The following is a 24,530-nucleotide window of genomic DNA, read 5'->3' as shown; positions in this document are numbered from 1 at the left end:
ACAAAGGGAAAAGTTTAAACTTTGATGCTTGGATCAATCTGGGTATTTTCTTCCCTTATCAGCTGGAACACTCTGACATTTGCAGATTTTCAAACCAGTTACAAATTAAACATCACATTTAATATTTTTTTTAAAAGTAAGAGCGGCAATAACTAAAGCAAAATTTCATAATGTGCGTCCATCCCTGCCAATGTTTGAAACGCACATTAATAAATTAGGTCACCAAGTTTCACATATCGACAAACTTCTCTGCCCTAAAATTACTTAATGATCATCTTATTACTTTTTGGAACTCACATTCTGCTGAACCGATATCTGATTCTCTATGGCCTTAAGTGTGGAATTCAATAATCAAACTGCTGGAGAAATGTGTACAAATTCAATTATGCAACCATATTGAGAATTACAACCTCCTAGCTCACCAATCTGGCTTCCGTCAAGGTCACAGCACAGAATCTGCACTCAGACACATTATGGATGACATATTAAAAATGCTTGACCGCAATGAATCATGCCTAATGATACTTCTTGACTTATCCTCCGCCTTCGATACAGTCAAGCATGACAACCTATTGTCCCTATTGGAACAAATGATGGGCCTCTCGGGCACAGTGTTACAATGGTTTTCCTCCTTCCTAAATAACAGAACACAAAGAATCAAGATGAAGAATTCATTCTCTCAGCCCTCCGTGGTCACCCTGGGCGTTCCACAGGGATCAGCCTTACCACCCATTCTTTTCAACCTATTAATGGAACCTATGGCGAACGCATTGAAATCAGCGAATATTCTATATCGCCTGTATGCGGTCGACACCCAACTGTATTTGAAAATCTACACTCCAGATGACTTCATTTCCCTCAACGCTATTCTACAGAACACGCAAAGCTGGCTCACTAACAACCACCTCATGCTGAATACCCAAAGAAAGGAATTCCTTCTCATTTCCCCTCCCAATCACACACCCAAGATAGACATATGGTTGAAACACCTAACCTCCTTTGACTGTGCTCCCCTCCACACTCCACAAAATCCCTAGGAGTCACCATAGACAAACACCTGAATATGCAGACGCACATCACTAATGCCACCAAGGGAGCTAATCACAAGTTGAGTATACTAAGGAAACCCTTCCTCCCACAGACCGACCTAAAAATTGGGGTACAAGCCCTAGTGCTACCAAGATTAGACTATGGAAGCACTACTCTTTGCGGTCTCCCCAAATACAAGCTGGCTCCGCTGAGGGCATCACTTAATGCTGCGGCAAGACTAGTATCAGGAACTAAAAGAAATAGCCACATCTCTCTGACCCTGAAAGCCCTGAACTGGCTGCACTACGAGGCAAGAATACACTTAAAGGTTGCCTGCATGACCCATAAAGCACTACATAACAATACACCCAGTTACTTGGATCTAAAGCTAGAAAGGTTGGGAGGCTGCAGACAACTACGAAGTGCGAGCACTTTACTTCTGAAACCACAATCCTTCCATAAGAGGAGAACTGGTTGCAGAGCTTTCTCAGGAATTGCACCAAAGATTTTGAGCTCCTTACCTCCAGTGGTACGTGGAATCTCTTCCTTTACCGCATTCAAAAAAGAAGTAAAAATATTACTAATGAACAAGTTCACGTCCTAAGTCTTAATTCTATGCTGACACCGAGTCACCTATACGATCCACATATCACTGCCTACCTCCGGTGGAATGAATAAGATTATATGTATGTTTATTACCACAGCCACTTAATGCTCAATAACTGTATTTAGTGTAAAGCTAAGTTGGCCACGGGTCTCCTAAATTATCCATATAACTCATACCCATTGTGGATCGAAGGAGAATATTATATGTATGTTTATCTGCACAACCACCTAATGCTCAATAACTGTATATTGTGCAATGTCCTGCTGGTTACAGGTCACCTATATTATCCATATACTATACACCTCTTTTGTACGGAATGACAAATTTCAAATGCTTGTATACTACCTCAACCTCCACTCGAGTAAAACACTACTGACGGGATTTTAGTGGGAAGTACTGAAGGCACTGGGACATGGCTGCAGACTTTTCTCCAGCTCATCCTTACTGGTCCCTGAAAGCTAACTTGTTAGGCTAGATTTGAAGTGGTCCAATAGCTTCAGCAGTGACAGCATCTTTTTTTTCTTTTTTCCCCCCGACATTGTGCCCATTCGAAGACCAAAAAGGTGATCTCCTCAAAGGATATATCTAAGAGGTATTGCTGAGCTTGTGGGCAGAAACAGACTCTCAGTCAGGCATACCATAGAAGGACAATGGTGCTTGTTTCATGGGATTCAGTATCAGCAACATCCAGAGCATACCTAATGTTCACATTAGATATAATCATTCTCTCCTGGATGAACGCCTTACCGTAAGCCTCTAGAGGTGTTTTACTAGCTGCTCCATCTCCTCCCAGTGATACCTGTCATATCCAGACATAAGGCAGACAGAGTTCTCTGTCACACTTGCTGCCCAAAAGGAACACTTTTGTGTTCAGTGATAATATGCAGGCCCAATCACTAGCTGTCAAAATAATGCCTAACATTTGAATGCAGAATAGGTTCATGCTATAAAAATAATATTGCAGAAGCATATAATACTCTTGCCGTTTTAGAGCTCCATTGGTGACAGACCGCTTAATACTTTAGTAGAGCTGGGCCACTTTTTTTGAACTTTTTTTTTCTACCTCAACGGTTTGAATACCTGCTTAACCCCTTCGGTGCTCATGACGGAACGGTTCCGTCATGAGCCACGGTTGAGCTGTGCTCATGACGGAACCGTTCCGTCATGACCACGCCCGCGCAAGAAACCGTCAGCACAGCGGCGGAATTCGCGCAGCATGGAAGGGGTTAAAAACATTTCAAATTAGCTTGTTGTGAGGCTGGAATAGCCAATGTATATTTGTTTGCAAGTCGATTAATTTTGTAACAAATCAATTTAGGCTTAACAAAAATTGATATTTAACTTACGCAAATCTATCTTGCTTGTAATCATTCACCATTTTACAAATTATGTCAGCAAAAAGGGATATTCTGCATTTCAATCTAAAAGTGAGGTTCAACTAAAACATGTCATTTGCACTCTGGCAACAGTAATTCACCCTACGCAGAACCTAGATATTGATATTAACAGGACTGAGACTAGTTGATCACATCTGCTCTCCTACTTTGGCAAACAGTACATCTGCTCACAACATTGGAAACCATGCATACCTGAACCAGTGGAGCCACCCTGGCCGGGAAGCAAGTCCACATTGACCCAGGGAAGTACCGTCACACTGGACCACGAAAACTATTCCACTTCGAAAAGCATCCTCTAGAGTGGCAACTGTACTGGGCAATGACAACTGGAAGACGTGCACCACACACTATGGAGCTGTTGTACAGCAATAAATTGCTTAAGCAAGTTCCCAATTGTCCACTGAAACACCATGTTATTTTGTGACATGAGGGAGGAATTGAATCTTCAAGTCATCAATTTGAATCCCGGCAAGGCAAGGCTGACTTAGTCTAGCATTCTTTAAAAGGTATGTAAATGAAGTGCCATAAAAAGGAATGAATATGCTACTTACCAGTATGCATCTGTTCTTGGCATGTAGGGCTGCTGACATTCATATCTGTGCATAGATCGCCGCCTAGTGTTGGGTCCGGATGTTTGCACGTTGTTGTCCTGGAAGAGTCTTCGAAGTATCCTGAGATAGGTGACTCCTCCCCTGGACCACAGTGCGCATGGGCATCCTCTCCATCCTCAGATTGTTTTTCGCCATTGTGGCAGTGATGGAGTAGATACAGAAAGTGATGACCATGCTATACAGTAATTCTGAGAGCTGCAGCTGCCACAGGCGCCGGGGAGGAGGGTGGGCGATATGAATGTCAGCAGCCCTACATGCCAAGAACAGATGCATACTGGTAAGTAGCATATTCAGTTCGAGGCATGTGGGCTGCTGAATTCATATCTGTGCATAGAATACATAGCAGTACCTCCTATTAGCGGCGGCCCCCAGTGCCAGCTGCAGCGGTCTGAAAAAGAGTTTTGAGAACAGCCTGTCCTACAGCTGCCTGCTGTTTTGAGTGTACATCTACACAGTAGTGTTTGGTAAATGTATGTATAGTGGACCATGTGGCTGCTCTACATATATCCTGTAAAGGAATGTTTCCCAGGAAAGCCATGGATGCCCCTTACGTGTTGAGTGGGCTCGTGGGGGAATCGTTAATGTGCGTTTAGCCTTTTGATAGCAAATTTGAATACATTTAACGATCCATCTGGCTACACCTGCTTTGGAGATGGCGTTGCCTTTGTGTTGTGGAGAAAAGGCAACGAAAAGTTGTTTTGTGCGCCTAAAGTCTTTAGTTCTGTCGATATAGTACATGAGGGCTCTTTTGACATTAGTGTATGGAGCATTCTTTCAGCGACATTTTGTGGGTTCTGAAAGAAAACGGGCAGTTCGATAGTTTGATTCATGTGGAACTGCGATATTACTTTAGGCATGAATTTGGGGTTAGTACGTAGTACGACCCTGTTGGTATGAACTTGTATGAATGGCTCTTGAATGGTTAGTGCCTGGAGTTCACTAACTCCTTAACGAAGTGATTGCCACTAGGAAAGCTACTTTCCAGGTGAGGAATTGAATCTCACATGAGTGGAGAGGTTCGAAGGGTGGACCCATCAGTCGGGTGAGGACCAAGTTGAGGTTCCACACCGGTGCTGGTGGGTGTCTTGTGGGAATTACCCGTTTAAGTCCCTCCAAGAAAGCTTTGATGGCAGGCACTCGGAATAAGGAGAGGTGCTGCCTGTTCTGGAGATAGGCTGCTATTGCGGTCAAATGGATACGTATTGAGGTGTATGCCAGATTGCATCGGTATAGGTGTAAGAGGTAACAGATTATGTTTTGAGTGGATGCGTCTAGCGGGTTAATGTCGTTGTTGTTGCAATAAATGACAAACCTCTTCCATTTAGCTGCATAGCAGGCTCTGGTAGTGGGTCTCCTGGCCACCTTAATGATCTCCATACAGTCAGGTGGCAGGTTTAGGTAGCCAAACTCTAAGACTTCAGGAGCCAGATTGCCAGGTTCAGCTGTTGCGGATCTGGGTGCTGAATTTCGCCATGGTTCTGCGTTAAGAGTGCAGGTTTGATCCGCAGCCTTTGATGCGGCACCACGGAAAGTTCTAGAAAGGTGGTGTACCATGGCTGGCGCGCCCATGTGGGAGCAACTAGGATGAGTGTCAGTGAGTGCTGTCGCAGTTTGCGTGCCACCAGCGGTATTAACGGTGCTGGGGGAAAAGCGTACGCAAATCTGCCGGACCAGTTCATCCATATCGCATTGCCCTGAGACTGTGGATGTGGGAACCTGGCGGCAAAGCTTTGGCATTTTGCGTTTACGTTTGTGGCGAATAGGTCTATCTCTGGATGACCCCACTGTTGGAAGTACGGTTGGAGTACTGACGGATGTAGCTCCCACTCGTGCATCTGGTGGCTGTGTCTGCTGAGCAGATCCGCCATCTGGTTGTCCTTGCCGGGGAGGTGTTCCGCCATGAGGAATATGTTCCTCTGAATGGCCCACTTCCACATGCTCTGAGCCAGATGAGACAACTGTGGAGTGTGTGTTCCTCCCTGCTTCTGTATGTAGTACATGGCAGTCATGTTGTCCGTCCGGATCAACACGACTTTGTTGCACAAGTGTACTTTGAATGCCTTCATTGCCAGGAAGATTGCCATCAGTTCCAGAAGGTTGATGTGCATCTTCTTTTGTTGTATTGTCCATAGTCCCTGCACTGTGTAATTGAGTACATGAGCTCCCCATCCCTGGAGAGACGCGTCCGCCGTCAGTATTATTTGTGGAACAGGCTCTTGGAACGGTCGGCCCTTGCAAAGGTTTTGTGGGTTCCACCAATGCAGAGAGTTGTATGCCCGACCGCTCACCAACACTAGGTCTTTTAGTTGCCCGTGAGCCTGGTTCCATTGACGTGCCAAGCACTCCTGAAGCGGGCGCATATGTAGTCTCGCGTGTGGGACTATGAAAATGCAGGAAGCCATCATGCCTATCAACTGCATGAACACTCGCGCAGGAAGGGAGTGTTGAGGTTTGAACTTTGAGATCAGCATTTGCATGCTGTTGATCCTCACCAAATTTGGCTGAGCTGTGGCTGCCAGAGTGTCTATGGTCGCACCCAGGTACTGCTGTACGTGTGCGGGTTGGAGATGTGATTTTGGGTAATTTAGTGAGAATCCCAGACTGTGAAGGAGGTGGATGGTGATTGACGTGGCTGGCACATTGCTGGGCTGACTTTGCCTGAACAAGCCAGTCGTTCAGGTAAGGGTAGACGTGAATGTGTCTCCGTAGATGTGCAGCCACTGTAGCTAGGCACTTGGTGAAAACTCTGGGTGCTGTTGTCACACCGAAGGGGAGGACTTTGAATTGGTAGTGCTGTCCCTGAATAGTGAACCTGAGGTATTTTCTGTGTGACGGGTGTATGGGTATGTGGAAGTACGCATCTTTGAGGTCTAGTGTGGCTAGGAAGTCTCCCTGGCTGAGCAGCGGGAGAACCTGTTGTAGGGTGAGCATATGGAAATGCTCTGAGAGAATGTAGTGGTTGAGGGGTCTCCGGTCTAGTATAGGTCTGAGCGACCCGTCCTTTTTTGGGATTAGGAAGTACAGAGAGTACACTCCTGTCCCCTGCTGGTTGACAGGCACGACCTCTATTGCACCTTTTTGCAGCATACTGAGCACTTCCTGCTGCAATAATGCTAAGTGCTCTGCGGACATAGGACGGTGCTTTGGCGGTATTGTGGGTGGAGTGTAGGTTAATTCGAGACAGTAACCGTGCTGGATAATATCCCTGACCCACCTGTCCGTGGTGATGGTATTCCACGTGGACAGGAACCGCTGGAGTCTCCCCCCGACAGGTGTTATGTGGTCGGGGGGAAGGGAGAGGGCGTCACTGTTTGTTCTTGGGTGAGGACCTGGTGTTGCCGTAACCGCGTCCTCTGCCCTTGGTGCTGGAGCCACGATATCCACCTCTGTTGTTTTTATCGTAGGTACTCTGTGTGCCCCCTTTATTGTATGTCTGCTGTGACCCCTGTCCCCTAACTGCTCCCCTATTTCCGGGGCGACGAAAGGAGCCACTACGAAATGTCTGAGTTTGTAGAGCACCCATTGACTTCGCAGTGTCAGTGTTCTTTTTTATCTTTTCTAAAGTGGTGTCAACTTCCGGTCCGAATAAGTAGTCGGGGTTGACAGGCTGGTTTAGGATGTTGTTTTGGATCTCAGGTTTGAATCCGGAGATTCGTAGCCAAGCGTGTCGGCGTAACATGACGCTGGTGTTTATTGCCCTCGCAGCTGTGTCGGCAGCATCTAGTGCGCACTTAATGGATGCGTTTGTAAGGAGTTGTCCCTCTCTGATGAGGAGCTCCGCTGCCTCTTTGTACTCGTCTGGCAGATGTTGGAGTAGTGACTCTAGTGTGTTGTAGTGTGAACGATCGTAGCGAGCCAGGAGGGCCTGTGTATTGGCAATGCGCCAGATGTTTGCTGCTTGAGCTGCAATCCTCTTGCCTGAGGTCTCCAGCACTTTGGATTCTTTGTCTGGGGGAGGAGCGTCACCCGTCGTTTGTGAGTGCGCTCGTTTGCGAGCGTTAGCAACCACCATGGAGTCTAGAGGTAACTGCCCTCTAATGTACATAGGGTCCCCGGGCGCAGGTTTGTATTTCTTCTCAATCCTGGGGTTCAGCACCCGTGCCCTGGTTGTTTCCTTGAAAATTTCCTTTGCTGGCTTGAGAACACCTTTTAACATGGGCAGAGTCTTGACCGTCCTCTCAGAGGAGGCGAAAGTGTCCACCAAGAAGTCTTCCTCAACTGTGTCAGAGTGGAGTTGCAAACCATGATTGGCTGCAGCACGTTCTATGAGGGCATTGAAGGCAGCAGTGTCCTCTGTGGGAGATGTTTTTGCACCGTAAAGCTGCGTGTCCTGGGTATCTGTTGTGGCACCCGGGTCTGCAGGGTCATCCCAAGCTTGATCTGGGTCCTGCTGCTCCTCAGGATCTATATCCCTAGGGTAGGTGGTCTCATCACCCATGTAGTCCTCCATTGCATCCGTGTCGGAGGGCGTTGGAGAAAAGGACTGGGGATCCAGATAGGAGGTATGCAGGCGTTCGTATAGAACCGGTTCCGATTCTGCTGGCAGTTTCTGCTTCAGAGGGATTCTGTAAGAGTCCAAGGCCTGCTCTGGTGTGACCTTCCGTTTTCGGAGCATGAGTCTGCCGGTGTCGGCGTCGATGAATTGGGACGGTGAAGGCTCAGTAGGAGAGTGTCCAGCAGATGGGGACCTTGTCTGGCGGACACGTGTTCGGATCTCGAACATCTTTGGCGCCGTGGACGGCGGTAAACCAAAAGTAATGTTGGTTGGTGCCGAAGGTGCCTTTGGAGCCTTTTTCGGGTCAGGGCCCGATGTGGACTGGAGGGCTGCCTGTTCTCTGATGCGTTGCAAGGACGCCGCAACTTGTCGCACCGAAAACGCCGAAGGTTCTTTGGTGCGGAGTGGTTCTGCAGAGGACTGCTTCGGAGCCACAGGGACATCGATTCGAGGAGAGGCAGTAGCGGTCAACGGAGTCGATGACTTGACCTTAGTCGCTGCCTTCGAAGTGGACTCCGATGGAGCGGCCATTTTAACTTTTGTGGTCGGGGCCGATTGCTTCGGTGCCGGCGGCCGAGGCGCTTTTGAGGTACCGATGGCCTTCTTCTTCGGGTCGGTACCGACATCCGCAGCAGCGAGTTCGGCGCCGAAATCCCTATTAGTGCGTTCGGAGCCGATGGTTTGGGTTGGCGTCGAAGGAGTGGAGGTCGTCGAGGGCTTCGAGCCGACCACTGCCAGTTTCACTTTCGGTTTCTGTGTAACTGGTGCGACGATTGTTTTCGGTTTCGCCGAAGGGAAACCAGTCTTTTTCGGCAAGAATGGCTCTTGCTGGATGTTCGAGGCCGGGCCCGAAGGCGGGGCCGAAGAACTGCCCGAAGGCGGGGCCGAAGAACTGCGGAATTGATCTTGGGTAAGGCCCGGAGGCGATCCCTCGACTGGAGCCGTAGAATGACGCACTTTGATAGCCTCCGTTTCGACGGGTAGGCCCTGCTCTTCACCAGAGCTATCTTCTTCGGCCCCAAAGGCCTCATCGTAGTCTCCTACCTCATCGTCGGCTTCTTCCCTGTGAAAAAGCGCTTCATCGGCGTCTTCCGATCGGGAATAGTGTTCGGAAGCGGGGCTGTAGTTCGTGTCTTCCACGCTTTCAACATCTTCGTCCTCGGTGCTGAAGATGTTTGCCGGGGCCGGTGCCGATTGCTGCGCTTCTAATCTCGCTGCCCGTCGATTCCGGAGAGTCTTCTTGGATCGGAATCGGGCACAGGCCATACATTTCGATTCGTCGTGATCCGGCGAGAGGCATTTGTTGCACACCGGGTGGACGTCGATATGTGGATATTTGGCGTGGCAAACAGGACACCGTTTGAATGGGGTCCTCGATTCCATCGTCGATGTAAGGTCGATGATCGGATTAAACGGATCCGAAAAACTTGAAGAAGAAGTTTGCTAAACTAAGCAAGAAAGCTGTCCATACCGAGCGGGAACAGTACCGACGAAAACTAAAGGCCTTTTGGCCTTAAACTAATTTTTCCTAACTTGAGCTAAGATAAGCACATCCGAACCCAATGGCGGAAAAAAACAATCTGAGGATGGAGAGGATGCTCATGCGCACTGTGGTCCAGGGGAGGAGTCACCTATCTCAGGATACTTTGAAGACTCTTCCAGGACAACAACGTGCAAACATCCGGACCCAACACTAGGCGGCGATCTATGCACAGATATGAATTCAGCAGCCCACATGCCTCGAACATAGTAACACCTATTTTTAATACCCACAAATGATACAAGGGCAGTAAGAAGAACTATAAAAACTTAATTATTTTTGGTTTTATTATGATGTACTATGTCCCAGGTTAAGGACAGAGATGGCTTGTTCAAGCTAAAACATGGCCTCTTCTGGATCACTAATAACTTACCAGTGGTAAAGAAAAATACCAACACACAGGATGCTGCAAAGTAATGGAGGACTGCCCCAGGACCAAAATGAAAAGTTCTTTGAAAACCAAAAGGAAGCCATGAGTCTGTTTTCTTATCACAGATGTAGGTCTGACTACTTTAAGACCGGTAAACTATGTCTTAGTCCATTTCACTTAGCCAGTTAGAAGTGATTAATAAGGGCAAGCATTGATGAATGTATCACACAGCACTGATTCAGTAATATTACAAGTATCTTGGATATGTGCATACTCGTCTGGGTGACTATTTTGGCTACTAACCAAGTGGGATACGAATATGAAAACACGGCTGGCCCTGCAAGTTTCTGTTTTACATCATGTGCAGAGATTAATTTATACATAAATTGATTTAAAAACGAAATTGTAAGGTCCTGGTTAGGCATCATAGAGATGAGATATTCTGGAAAGTGAATACCCTGCAGCCTCTGAATTGTCTGAAAATCAGTACCCAAGAAGCTCTTCAACATTGTTTTAAGTGCTGCTACCCATACCTGGTTTGCATGGAAGTGGCTGAGCCACCGTTCTATGTGTGTGGCGTACCAGCCAGGTACCAGACACCGGTTCTGCAAAGTCCGCAGTTTCTGAGAACTATCAGCACCTGCCGTTATTACTTCATGGAAGGTGTACTTCAGGGCCACCAGGTCATCATGAGCTCGCTGGTGCTTCAAGATATCAAAAAAACATTAGTTTAATAATGTACCTTTTATTAAAGATACTGAGGTTACCACTAGCCGAATACCCGTCTAATTTAATGTTTCCTCCAGAACGAGCTCACTCATTACGACATGTATTCTAGTAAGACACATCGCACATTAACCATGCACATAGGCACTACCATGGTTCTAGTCGGTCAACCATCCAAGACCATCAAACATGCGCCGGCAACTGATCCATCACCAGCACCTACTGGCTCTAATGACACACCGAGTGAGCTTGCACCCATCTCCTTCGCGCACATACAACCCTGTACAGTTTGCACAGCTCACTACCAATTACTTTCACCAGTTACCTATGTATCCCAGCCCATCACACATGCAATCCAACACAGATTTGTATACTTGCAATATAACATCTATCCACCATAATACTTTCTAGCCAAGGAACACACCAAAGCGCTCAATCATATACAGTTCCATCATACCTGCATTTCAACACAAACCCCAAATAGCAACCACCACATCTCAAGACCATGCTCTGCTGCACCAACTGACCAAACCAAACATGCCCACTTTAACAAACCTCCCCCACACATTATTCTTAATGAGACTATCATTTATTCAGAGAATATATCACACCCATAAATCAGCTTACCTCCACCAAGGCTCACCCCCCACCTTTCATCTGCTGCTCCGGTCATTCATACCACCACCAGTATCCTGACACCCCATATTCCAGCAGCTGCACTGATGCATGGAGACCTAGAACAAAAACTAGTTCATTGTTCCTTTGCTGGCAGCAGCTCACCTGGTACCAGGAGTAGGCACGGTCTGCAGGATTAATGAGAATCGCAAGGATCTTTGCCTTCGGTAGCAGCGCAGCAGCCCTCCTTGGTGCCATGTCAGAGTCAAAGTAATTAGCGCTTTTCTCAAAGTAAAAGTCTGAGGTGGTATTGGAAGGGATGGGGAAATATTCCATGTACCTGTTAGAGAAGAGAACACATTAGTAGGAGAACAGAGCTAAAAGAAGAGGTCTTAAATGATCTGATGCTTTGGCTACTGACCAAATATTTCTTAAGAAGTTTTACAATGGTTCTAGGAAAAACGTCTGCATTGAGCACTTTCAAATGATAGGACTGGAGCTGGAAAATAAATTTAATCCACTACTGCAATACACGGGAAATGTGTTTTGCTGTACTAGGGAATTAACGAACATCTTTAAAGTAGGAATATTGAACTGTCTGCTGGGAACCTTTATTATCAGCAGGTATGACAGCAAGAAAATAAGTAAACAGAAAACAGAGTACAATTAAGGGAAAATGTTACTTGCACTGTAAGCATTTGTTTATAGCGGTTAGAGCTGTAGATTCACATGCTCTGCATATTCCTGCAATCTAGTATTGGGTTCCGATGTTTGCAAGTTGATTTTCTTGGAAGAAGGCTTTCAAGTCATGAGATATAGGGTGACTCCTTTAGTTGGCAATGTGCATGGGCACAGACTCCATGTTAGATTGCTATGGGCTGTTAGGGTCAGAGTAGTATGGAGCTTTGAGTAGCATGGAGTGGTGAGTGAACACAGTATCCTGCACATTAGTGCACACGTGTATTGCAAAAGGACCTTGATTATTAAAAAGAGATCTACAATCAAAGTCACAAGCATCTGGGGTGGATGGAGGTGACTTTACAGCACTAAACAGTACGAACGGATATTTACAGGTTAATTAACATTTTACGTTCACAGCATGTGTTGCTGTAGATACGCATGGTCTGTATAGACTGTACATCTGGCCCATAGAGTGGTATTGTTTTACAAAGGTTCCTTTTTGCATTTCCTAAATAGAGATTCCCAAGGAATCGCTATTTAGGAAATGCAAATTGGTATGCACATACCCAGCGATTCCCCAATAGCAATTTCAACAGTGAAGAAATTGCTATTAGGGAATCCTAAACCATTTGTTCATAGGTACAAATTGTTTTGCATTTCCTAAATTGCGATTTCTTATTAGGAAATCGCAATTTAGGAAATCCATACCCGAGGGTGCCTCTGGCCTTAAGGCCTCCGTGAAGGCACCCCGAAATTCGGAGTGCATATGTAAGTGCACATTTGCCCTGAGGCGTATGTGCGCTTCAGGTCAAATTAAAAAAAACACATTTTTTAATTCATTTTTTTAAAATTTTGCACATTGTTACCATCGACTTTGAGTCAATGGCAATAACATTTCCTAAATAGCCAATTTGCATTTAAGTAATACTTTGCACATGTGCTTTAGAAATCGCATATAGGTAATCCCTATTAGCGATTCCTAAATCGATGTGGCAATTTGCAATTTCAGCCTTTGAACATATGAAAAGGCCATTTAGCATTTCTTAGCTGGCTGAAGTTGAGATTCGTCTCTTTAAGAAATGCTGAATGGCTTCGTACATCCGGCTCTACAAGCGGTGACTAGCTTGTTGATGTTGCAGACCATTTAACCAAACGTAGCCTACTGTCTGGTTAGGATATCCATAAAACAGTGTTTAGCAAATGTGCGCGCAGCTGACCACATAGCCACTTTACATGTCCGCTATGGGAATATTTTTCAGGAAGGCCATAGTTCCAGCCTTTTTCGATATATTGTGTGTGCCCGGGCTGAGACTGGGAGGATTCTTGCAGCTTTGTGACAAAGTTTGAATACACTTGGCCATCTGTCTTGCAATGAACGCTTTAGGTGCAAAGTGAGGTTTTGCAAAGGATACTAATAACTGGTCAGCTTTGTGTAAAGGCTTGGTTCTGTCAATTTAATACATGAAAGGGCATTTAACAGTCAAGGTGTGGAAAGCTTTCTCTGCTACGAGTTGGCTGGGGAAAGAACACTGGGTGGTCTATTGCGTGGTAAATGTGAAAGAGGGAAACCACCTTATGGAGGACCTTGGTGTTAGTTCTGAGTACTACCCTGTCCTTGCGAACCTGAATGAAAAGTTCCTGGGATGTGAGGGCTGGCAACTCACCAATAAAATCGAAGAGAAGTCATTGTGACGAGAAAGGTCACTTTACGGGAGAGGTACTCGAGAGGGCAAGAGTTTAAGGGTTCAACAAAAGGACCCATATGTCTGGTGAAGACAATGTTAAGATCCCACACTGGGGCAAGGGGTACCTGGGAGGAACAACCCTTTTAAGCCTTCGATGAAGTCTTTACCTACGGGTATGCAGTAGAGGAAGGAATATTCCAGATTTTGCATGTACACTGCTAGGTGGAGCCGTATCAAGGTGTGGGCTAGGCCTGACGTTTGGAGATGGAGCAAGTAGCAGATATCCTACACTGCAGGTTTTAGGGGGTCCAAGCGTCTGGGAATACAGTAGTGGACACGCCTTTCCCACTTTGCTGCTTAGCAGGAATGTGTGGCTGGTCTTCAGAAGTCTTGCAATATGTTCATGCACTTCTGCAGGAGACAGACTCCAGAACCTCAGGTGACGAATCACTAGATTGAGCTGTTGGAGGTCTGGGTACCTGATCTGGCCTTTGTTCCTGCTGAGAAGGTCCAGCCTGTTGGGGAGCTTCTTGTGGGGACTGACTGACATCTTGAGGCGTGTGGAGTACCAGGCCCAAGTGGAAGCTAGGAGTATTTGAAAATGTAGCCGCATCTTCTGTGCCACAACAGGAAAGGAGTGGGACAGGCAGAAAAGTATAAGCAAAGATCCCTGATCACTTCATCCATACTGCATTGCCTATGGAATGTGGGTACCTGGAGGTGAAGCTTGGGCATGTAGCCTTCTCAGGAGTGGCAAAAAGGCCTATGTTTGGATTGCCCCAGCATTGGAAATAGTAGAGCAGAATAGTTGGATAGAGTTCTCACTCATGGACTTGGTGAATAGTTCTGCTGACCAAATGCGCAAGATCGTTGTTTACTCCCAGGAGGTACTCCCACATCAAGTGGATGCTGTGGTGCTACCCTGTTTTTGTAGGTAATAGAAGCCGGTCATGTTGTTCTTCCTGACTAGGACTACCTATCTTGAATGGAAGGACGGAAGGCTTTGAGAGCTATCTGAACTGCCAGGAGCTCCTTGTAGCTGATCCAGTGCCCCTGTCAAAGGGAGGTCCACACTCACTTTACTGTGGTTGGACAAGACGAGCTCTGCAGTCTGCATGAGAAGCATCTGCGGTAATGGATACTTGAGTAACAGGGTCTAGAAAAGGTTTGCCCGGCACCAGATTATTGCTGTTCCACCACTGGTGATACACGAGGCCATTATGCAGAGGAAGCGAATTACAGTTCTGACTGCGAGATGACAATGAGGCAAAAAAAGTTATGAGCTTCTGAAATGCTGAGACCCTTTGCAGGCTGGGAAATGCTTTGTCTGTAACATAATTGAGTACTGCCCCTAAAAAGAGTTGGATTTGAAGAGCTTTCAGGTAGGATTTGGTGGCATTTACAGTAAACCAGAGGCTATTGAAAAGCAAAATGGTTGCCCATTTATGCGCTAAACATTGTTCCCTGCTTCCACTCCTGATCAACCAGTTGCCCATATAGGGAAGATGTGAATGCCTCACATCTAGGTGCACAACGACTACTGCCAGCACTTGACAAAGACCCTTGAGGCAGTAGTGATGATGAACGGAAGTACTTTGAACTGGTAATGGAGACCACGAAGCACAGGTAGTGTCAGGGTTAAAGATGAATGGGATATGGAAACAGACATCCTTGACTTCTAATGCCACCATGTAGTGGCCTTGCTGAAGGAGGATGACATCCTGTAGCGTCACCTTATGAAAATATTTAGAGTATGTATCAGATGAGAGCCGGAGGTCCAGGATGTGCATGAGCGAGCTGTTGTTCTTGGCAATGACAAAGTTAAGAGAGAACACTCCCTGCTCCGCTGGTGGGGCAGAGGCAGAACACTTGTACTAAGGTCCCTGCTGAGAATGGGCCTGCGTGGTGGAATGTAAAAGGAAGGGGGGGGACAGTTAAGGCAGTAGACATGGCAGACCACAGCTAAGACATACTTGTATGATATAATTTCCTGCCAGCGAGGGAGGAATTATTTTCTTCCAGCATACCCTCGACAAGTGTTTTGTGATCAGGGGTTGGGTGGGGTGGTGGGATGTGCGGAGACTAGGGGAGTCACTGTTTGGAGGTGGTGGAGACCGCTTTACTGGAACTTCTGTTTCCATTGACTCTATCGTTGCTGCCTCTGTAGGCGCCACTGGTGTACCCACATGGTGACTGCAGTTGGTAGGTCTGCTGCTGCCACCTCTTGTAGGAAGGAATGGGGTCTGGAGTGTGGTTGGCTTTAAACCCGGTCACATAGTGGTGCCTCTGAAAGGAACCCCTAGAGGTTGAAGTCTGAAGGACAACCATGGCTTTGGCAGTGTCCATGTTCTCCGTTATCTTTTCCAGGATCTGGTCAACCTGCAGGTCGTAGAGGTGTTCGCCATCGAAGATCAGGTTGGACAGATGCTATTGGTATACAATCCATGTTACAGAGCCATTCTTGGTGTTTAATGGGAACACTGGTATTAACCCCTCGGGGCACAGCAGATGGGGGTGCTGGAGCTGGTCTTTCCTTTTGCCACTAACTCCTCCCTTTTTTCTTTTAAAATTCATCAGGAAAGTGCTTAGTTAGCGCATGCATTTAGTTCCAATGTGCTCTATCGTATTGGGATAGTAAGCCAATGGAGTTGGAAATCCTCCAGTGGGTGGGAGCACCTACCACTACCCATTTTCCAGAGGCGACTAGGTTTTTGCCCTCCTTGTGGCGCAGAGAAACATCACCCGTGGCCTTAGCATTGGTGTGCTTGCGCAGGGTATGGACTACAAGGGAATCAGGAGGGACAATGTAAAGTAGGTCACTGGGGAGGGTTCACATTTTCTTTCTCCATCTGGGGAGTTACCACCTTCACAGGATTGTCGAAGGTGTCTGTGGTGGACTTCAGTATACCCTTCAACATGGGGTGGAACTGAACTGTTCTTTGGGACTTGGATCGTGTTTCCACCAAAAGTATTCCTTGTGGAGGGCATGCATATCCAACTTGTGGAAATGTGGCAGCCCCATGGTATTGTCTAGGGGTTTTGCCAAACTGGGTACGGATCCAGGCCAGTACCTCCTGGGAATCGACATGATAGTAGTCCCAGGAGTCATTGGTCTGCACCAGTTCAAATGGTGTGTCATATGGGTAGGTTGTTAAGGGCTCCCTTCCCAGTCAGAGGAGTGAGGGGAACACTCTGGTGTGTAAGGAGGTGGTGATGTTCAGAGCAGTAGAGGTGGTGGTGAAGGAGGTGCAAATGGGAGGGGATTGGTGCCCTTGTCCTTGCTTCTCTTGTGTTTAGGCCAGCTCTCCCTCAAAAGTAAATTTACTCCTCCAAGGCAAAGGCTCTGTGGGCCTGGGTGGCAGCTTCGTGGAGATCTACCCAGTCTGAGGATAAATAAATAGATGCCTGTGTCTTGCATCCAGCTTCTCCTAGTGCAGTTGGAGGATGGGTTCTTTAGATTTGTCAGAGCCTGCCATGGAAGGAGTCTTTGGCAAGGAGATCGGTTTTTGGGTTGGTTGGTGTCTTAGGCACGTGTGGCCGATTCTAAGTCGGCATTGAAGGAGTTCTCGGCTTCAAGGGGGCTGTAGGCTTATGGAGTATTTTCAGGTTAAACAGCCAATAGGAGTCTGCACCTGTGAGTGAGAGAGTGGTCAGCTCTAAAGCCTTAGGTCGGTACCAACCAGAGCCCAACGGCAGTGGAGGCCCAAAAGGCTGAGTCTTTGTAGAAGGGAACAACACCTGACTTTGAGGCAGTGCTTTGTCTCAACACAAGGCTGTTTGGGAGACTTGGTACCGACCACACTCACAGTTCTAGTCAAAGTCTGGGGTCCTGAAGGCGTTTCATGTGGTCAGGATTAGTGGGCCTCCTTCGCTCATGGCTGACCTTCAGTCGACGTTTTCTTCTATGCTGAGGCTGCCTTCTGTGGCTTTGTCAGAGGGTTTAGGTTCTGTGCCCTTCGGTAGTCTCATTTACGGCGTCCCTCCGAGCTCACCTCCGCCGCCCCCAAAAAGTGTGTCACCCGGGGCGGATCGCCCCACCTGCCCAATCGCTATGCCACTGCTTCAAACGCTGTTCGAGGTTGACCCTGTACTTTCAGGCACTGAGTAGATCAAGGGAGTGGTTAGAAAATCTGACATATGCGAGATCCAAACGCAAATACATTTTCTCAGAAAGTGTCTCAAGTCACTCGTCACTATTGGGTAAATACACTCCATGGTGGCTGTCCTTCGATCAGCAGACCATCCTTTTGTAACTATTCCTCCTGTTCTTTCAAAACGACCGGCAATTCTCTTGGTTAATTAATGGTGCTAGTGATCCCGTCAAACGCAGCTTAAAATGTTGCAAGACCTTCTTCCAAATGCACTCAATTGCAGCAGCGAGCCTTACCCGCCGACTCGGGCATCCTCCAACACTCCGGGTGCAGGAACCCTCCAAATAATAGCAGATACTAGCTTGGTGGGCTCCATGGTGTGTAGTACATCCTCTTCTTAGGTCTTGCGTGCGGTGCAGGGCAAAGCAGAGCCCTGCTCTGCCTCCGCGAGAGATTTTGTAGGAGAGAACTTTCAGTAAAGGGCTTTAAGCCCCGCCCCTCATTTCCATTGGCCGGCATCACCATTTATGGTAAACGGTGGCCTGCCATTGGAAATGAGGGTTTTCTGTGGATGCCCTTTCTCCCCGAGCCAGACTGTCTCGCCTGGTTTGCATCTGTCGTGAAGACATTTCTTATCAGCTTGTTTATTTAAACATGCTGATAAGAAATGTCTTAACAAGAGCCGTGAAGGAGCATGCATCAGGCGTCATGCAACCACGCAGGCTTCACGCCTGGAGCATGCGCCAGTCAGCTCTCTCATTGGACTGTCGGTGTCCAGCTGCCAGAGGGCCCCACAGGAGGATGCTCTGAGAAGGCGGGGCCGAGAACGCCGTGAAGTGAAGCTGCTGGTCTGTGCTGAGAGATCCATTTTGTGAGACCCAGCGGCTCTGCAGTACAAAAGGGGGTGGTGATGGACGGAGCATCAGAACCAATCAAACACTCACACCCAGTCAACAGATCTGGGTTTGATCCATCACCGTTCTTTAGCCCACTCTGCCACCCCAGTTCAGACATGGCCATATGCAAATCAGTCTGACCCTGTGCCTCATGGGAACAGTCCTGCCAAGTCCCTTGCTCACTTTGCCAGTGGATTCAAGCAAGCCTGGCTCTAACTAGTTTGGTATCTTCCTTGGATAGTTTGGTTTCCTGTAGGAGTACTATATCTCCTTTGGTTTTCGCTAGGTAGTCCACTATCTTCCTGAGTTTAATGGGGTGATTTAGACCCTTGACATTAAGGGATACTATATTGAGGTCAGTTGTCATGGTGAGTGTTTTGTTAGGAGCCATCAGCTATAGTGTGGTAATTCTGTATGCCCAACACGAGTGTATCTGATCCCATCTGCATTTCTCTCTCCAGAGGTCGACCCCCTCCTTTGTGCTGGTCTAGGTGGATCCCCCAGTGCGTTGTTATGCAGGCCTCGTCATATATCGTATGCAGTGAAAACGAATGTTTGAGAAAAAAGAAAAGAGTAAAATTGTCATTATGGTATCTCTCCCATGAGCTGAGAAGACAGAATATTCAATGTTAACAAAGACATAAGTTGTCATCAATTCCAAAATCAGGTACAGCTGTGTAGGTGTCAGGAAGCTGTGGTATCAGGAGTCAAACGAAATTAATATGTGGAATCAGGGTCACTTAAGAAATATGGAGTAAAATATGGTTGGACTGTTATAGAGAGCTCCTTCTACAACATGTTGGGTTATGGTAGCTTATAAGAGCTGTTTTATGCGAGACATTAAATGCAACCTGATCAGCATGCTTTTGATGCCAGTGAGTTACCATAATTGACTCAAGATTATATCCCCAATCTTCACCCCCAACCTCGGTCATCATGCAGCAACCGCACATTCAAAAATAATAAACAGTATCCCTGTTACTTGGAGATAAAGTGTACAGACAATGCCCTATAGTAACAGACCCAAAGGAGGTGATCTGCATAACCATGCTCAGTATGTTATGTGATCTTTATTTGTAATGCGCACGAATACTCATGAGTGTCCCGGCGCGCAGCCTGCAAAGAGGGTGAGAGAGTATGTTTAGGCAAAAAGATGCGTTAAGTTTTTCTTGAATACAGCTAGGTCTTGCAAGTTACGGAGTGGAACTCAAGTTGCATAACTAACTGCGGAATGGACACATGCTGCTAGGAAAGAAGAGGGCTGATTTGTCATACAAACACCAATGATTGGGAATGATAGAATGAAAATAACGGACATGATGCATTTAAAAATATCTTTTATTATGATAATGCATCAGATCATGCTGCAACCAGTAAAACCTAATTCACTTTCACTATCGGGGCTCAGTACAATCAAACTTTTCTCATCATATTTTCCAGTCGACATAGTCGTTTATTTCCCTATCACTTAGCCTCTATGAACAAAATCTAACAAGCATGAAAAATGCAATAGGTCTCGCCTTTTTATTAAGTTAAAGCCATTTGCTTTGCTATACAATACCATTAGCAAAGCAAATGGCTTGAACTTAAATAAATGCTTGTTTATGTTGGCAGCCGCAGCGCTCCTGAATGAATGGGCACATCAGTACCTGGTGCCAACCAATACTCAAGAACACATTACATCCATAACCTGTACAAGGAGAGGGAAACAGACAGATGTAGTTTTAAACCACAATCTTAAAAAAAAAATAAAACACACACACACCGTCTCTTTCCTTTGGTTTTTCCTGCCCGTGACTGCTTCCATTTAACTTGTTGAATTGTGGGATTCGCAGTACAAACTCTGTAGTTTTTCTCCTCTCATTCCCTGTGACGACCAGTTTTTCCCCTCCAAATTTCTCCTTTGCTCTGTGCTGAGACCTGTATGTTAAGCAGTGCACCCCCAGCCACCATTTTGTGTTAACGAGTCAGTAAAAGTATTACGCCCCCCCGCCCGCCAGCAGTAGGGATGATCTACATCAGAGGGTGCTCTGAGACAGCAGTAAGCTGCTGTGTGCTGTTTAAACTGTATTTAATAGGGACTGTGCACTTCGTTTTTTGGCCAGGAGAGGGAGTAGCGTTTTATTTAAACAGTATTGTTAGAGGACAAGTTTGTTAGGCCCTTACCTGCAGAAGTCTAAAGTGTGGATTGAGCCAGTCTGTCTCCTAGGAGATTTCTGAATAGAGCAGCAGCTTCCAACTCCCTGGCCAGCAAACCTTGTCTGAGGTAGCTGGGACCTTATATAATCTGCTATTGTTTGGTACATGTGTAGGGTTAGCGTCCTCATTTGTTGGGTATTTGAGGGTCCTGATTGGTTTCTGGGTCTGTGATTCAATCAATGTAGGGTTGGGACAAGGGCTAGGGTTAGGATTTCTATTGAAAGTAGGCACTAGGGCTTCCTGTGTAATTGGTTGTTGGGACTAGGGTGGGACTAGAGCTAGGGTTAGGCCTTTAATTGGAAGTAGCGATTAGGGCTTCTGGTGTGATTGGTTGCTGGACTAGGTGTGGGATAAGAGTAGGGTTAGGCTTTCTATTGGAAGTAGGGACTAGGGTTCCCTGTGCCATTGGTTGCTTGGACTTGGGTTGGGACTACTGGTAGGGCTACGGCCTCTATTAGACATAGAGATCAGGGTTTTTTAAACTGATTGGTTGCGTGGACTAGGGTTAAGAATGGCTGTAAGGTCTCCTACTGGTTCCAGATTTTAGGGGTAGTGTTGTGATTGTATAGTGTTAGGGTTCCCATTGGCTGAAAGGGTCACCTGATTACTAGGGCTATAAAAGGCCAGGGTTAGGGCGTCTCAGCACGGACGTCGAGGCTAAGGGCGGGGAGGACAAGGGCAGTTGCCTGTTTGAGCATGTTAAGGACAGAGAGGACAAGGGCAGTTGCCTGTTCGAGACTGGTCGGGACCAGGGCCAGAAATGCTGCCCATGTTCCCATTCAGCAATACCCACCCACAATTTATTTTCACTATAGATATGTATCTATCTTTGTGTATTACTTTGTTATAAACATGTAGAATAATTCTCTTGTTGAAAAAAAACCCTTCACTCTTATATCCCTCCACTATCCTTTTCAATCAAAATAACAGACTAACATGTTCACTTCTCAAATTCCATATTCCACTATACTAACTCACCACTAATCCTTTACCAGAGTAGCATGCTACTCGCCAATAAAGCATTTCAACACCCTATCAGGGTTACAAGCGCTATATAAACGTAAACCTTTTTTCTCTTTTCAACCCCAACCCATCTCAATCCAAATAACTCAATAACATATCCACCACTCAAATTAATTTGATGTTTCACCATACTAATTCAACACTAATCCTTATGGGTTCCAGAGTAGCGTGCGACTCGCCAAAAAAGTGCTTCAAAACCCCATCAAGGGTAGCAAGCGCTGTATAAATACAAACCTCTTTCCCTGTTCTATCCCGCCACCTACCCTTCTCTATCCAAATAACTGAATACATATCCACCACTCAAATTACTTCATATTTCACTATACTAATTTTCAACACTAATCATTTATGGGTTCCGGAGTAGCGAGCTTCTTGCCAGAAAAGCGCTTCAACACCCATCAGGAGTAACAGGTGATATATGAATGCAAACCTTTCTTCCCCTTCTATCACTCCGCTATCCTTCTCACTCCGAATAACTGACTAATATCCACCACTCAAATTACTTTCATATTTCACCATACTAATTCACCACTAATCCTTTATGGGTTTCCGGAGTAGCGTGTTTCCACACCCCATCAGGGGTAACAAGCGCTATATAAATACAAATCTTTTTTCCCCTCTTCTATCCTTCTGCTATCCTTCCGAATCCAAATAACCGACTAACCTATCCACCACTTAAAATTTACTTGCATGTTTCACTATACTAAAACACTAATCCTCTACGGGTCCCGGAGGAGCGTGCTACTCGCCGTAAAAAGCGAGTCGACGCCTCGTCAGGGGTAGTAAGCGTTATACAATTACAATACAACACACACACACACACACACATCTATATATACACACATGTGAAAAACCAACACTAAACTGATCGTTACATGCAAGTAACATTTTCCATTTACAGCACGTACTGATGTAGATAAAATGCCCAGCTTACAGTCTACTGAAGTGTCTCTCACCCTAAAGCAGTGGATTGCGAGCGATTGCAAAATATATTTGAAACAGAGTTTTGAGAGCAGTGTGTTTGGTAAAACTGTGAATGTTGGTGCATGCGGCAGCTTTGCAGATGTCTGCAAATGGAATGTTACCAAGAAGAACCACAGTGGCTGTAGGAAAACAGGCTTTTTGCAGCCCCCCCCCCCTTTTTTTGCCCTTGCTGGATCCCAATTCCCAATGCTGATGTTTTTTGCTATGCAAGTGCACTGAGACCTGCTAACTAGGCCCCAGTGCCAGTGTGCTCTCCCCAAAATAGGAGGTATGTGAATTGCTACCCCTGGTAAGTGGTACAAGTGGTACCCAGGGCATGGGAGTTAAAGTGGTCACCAGGGCCTGAAACACTAATTGTGCCACCCTGAGTGATCCAGGTAAACAGAGGACAGCAGGTCTGCAATTGCAGACTGCAGAAACAATGCAAACTGCTCCAACTCGACTGAGCCCTCACCATGAGTGTCACTGTCACAGCACTATTTTTAATATACGACAGTCACCCCCTAAGGTAGGCCTCCTGAGCCCAGGAGGCAGGGTGCATTATATTAAAGGTGTGGACATATAAGTAAGTGTTAGCCTATATGTCCCTACAGTAGCCTTCTTCCATTATGGGCTACTATAAATGTTCAGGAGGCCAGAGGCTAACAAGGGCTGGCACCCAGGAACCACGGGGTTGCCCACTGAAGTAAGTCATATTTGGGATCAAACAATGTGTCTCATCAAACCTGACATTTTTCTAAAGTCGGATTTAATGTGACATGCACCCAGGTGGCTACCTCAGAGGTTGCCCAACTGGTTGCCCCAGCCTTTGCTATGCCCTGCCTGACAGCCAACATGAATCTGTCCTCCAGTTGGTGTGAACACTCCCAGGAGTCAGACACAAAGGCCTGTCAGGGAAGGAGGTGACACCTCCCTCAAAGACAGGAGGGCTTGTGAAGTGGCACATCAAGGCAGGGACCTTCAAAGCTTACACCACCTCTGATATGCAACCAGGCTGCCTTCTAGAAGATGAAACAGCCAACCCCTTGACCCCAGGCACATTAGCTCCTGGGCAGGCGGGAAAGTTAGGTAGCAAGAAGGTGTACACCCCCAGAAGGCTAGCTACACCTTTACAGTGGGCTACCTAGTCTGTGCAGCCAAAGAAGGTTTCTGCCATTTTTTTAAAGTGGCAGAATAGAGGGTTTTAGGTAGAAAAGGTGCCCCCCCCCCGATGTAGTCACCTCACAGGTGGATTAGCCACTGGAACTAGTAGCCCATTGGCTACCTGTGTCCACACCCTGGCACCAGAAACTCTGACCTGAATAGACTTATGACCACAGACAAAGAGGTGACCAGAGCATGCGACCTCAGAACCTGCACAGAGCAAAGTTGCGATACCCTGCAACTGTGGCAACCACCCTGCAAGTGTACAACTATGACACATCTCTGTACAGAGACAGATTCCCCAGGAAAGAGGAACCCTTCTGAGAGCCAAAGGCAACTCCAAAACTCCCTTAGACTAGAGGCATTAGTCCCCTGCAGCCTGCAGGTAAAACACTCCCAGAACCAAAGAAAAACGGGCCGAGCGATCGCCCAAAAGTA

At 46.7% G+C, this 24,530-nt stretch overlaps 1 protein-coding gene across 1 annotated transcript in view; it reads right to left on the bottom strand.

Moving 5' to 3' along the window:
* NDST1 (N-deacetylase and N-sulfotransferase 1) overlaps positions 1-24,530 on the bottom strand; it is a 328,999-nt gene that overhangs the window by 31,714 nt on the left and 272,755 nt on the right. Inside the window, exons 11-12 of the mRNA XM_085617708.1 lie at positions 11,556-11,730; positions 10,583-10,753 (exon numbers count right to left, since the gene is read on the bottom strand). Coding sequence (XP_085473834.1) covers positions 10,583-10,753; positions 11,556-11,730 — 346 coding nt within the window. The remainder of the gene's footprint in view (positions 1-10,582; positions 10,754-11,555; positions 11,731-24,530) is intronic.

Source organism: Triturus cristatus, chromosome 7, assembly GCF_964204655.1.
Source record: "Triturus cristatus chromosome 7, aTriCri1.1, whole genome shotgun sequence".
Lineage (NCBI taxonomy): Eukaryota > Metazoa > Chordata > Amphibia > Caudata > Salamandridae > Triturus > Triturus cristatus.
This window is presented reverse-complemented; position numbering and strand designations above follow the sequence as displayed.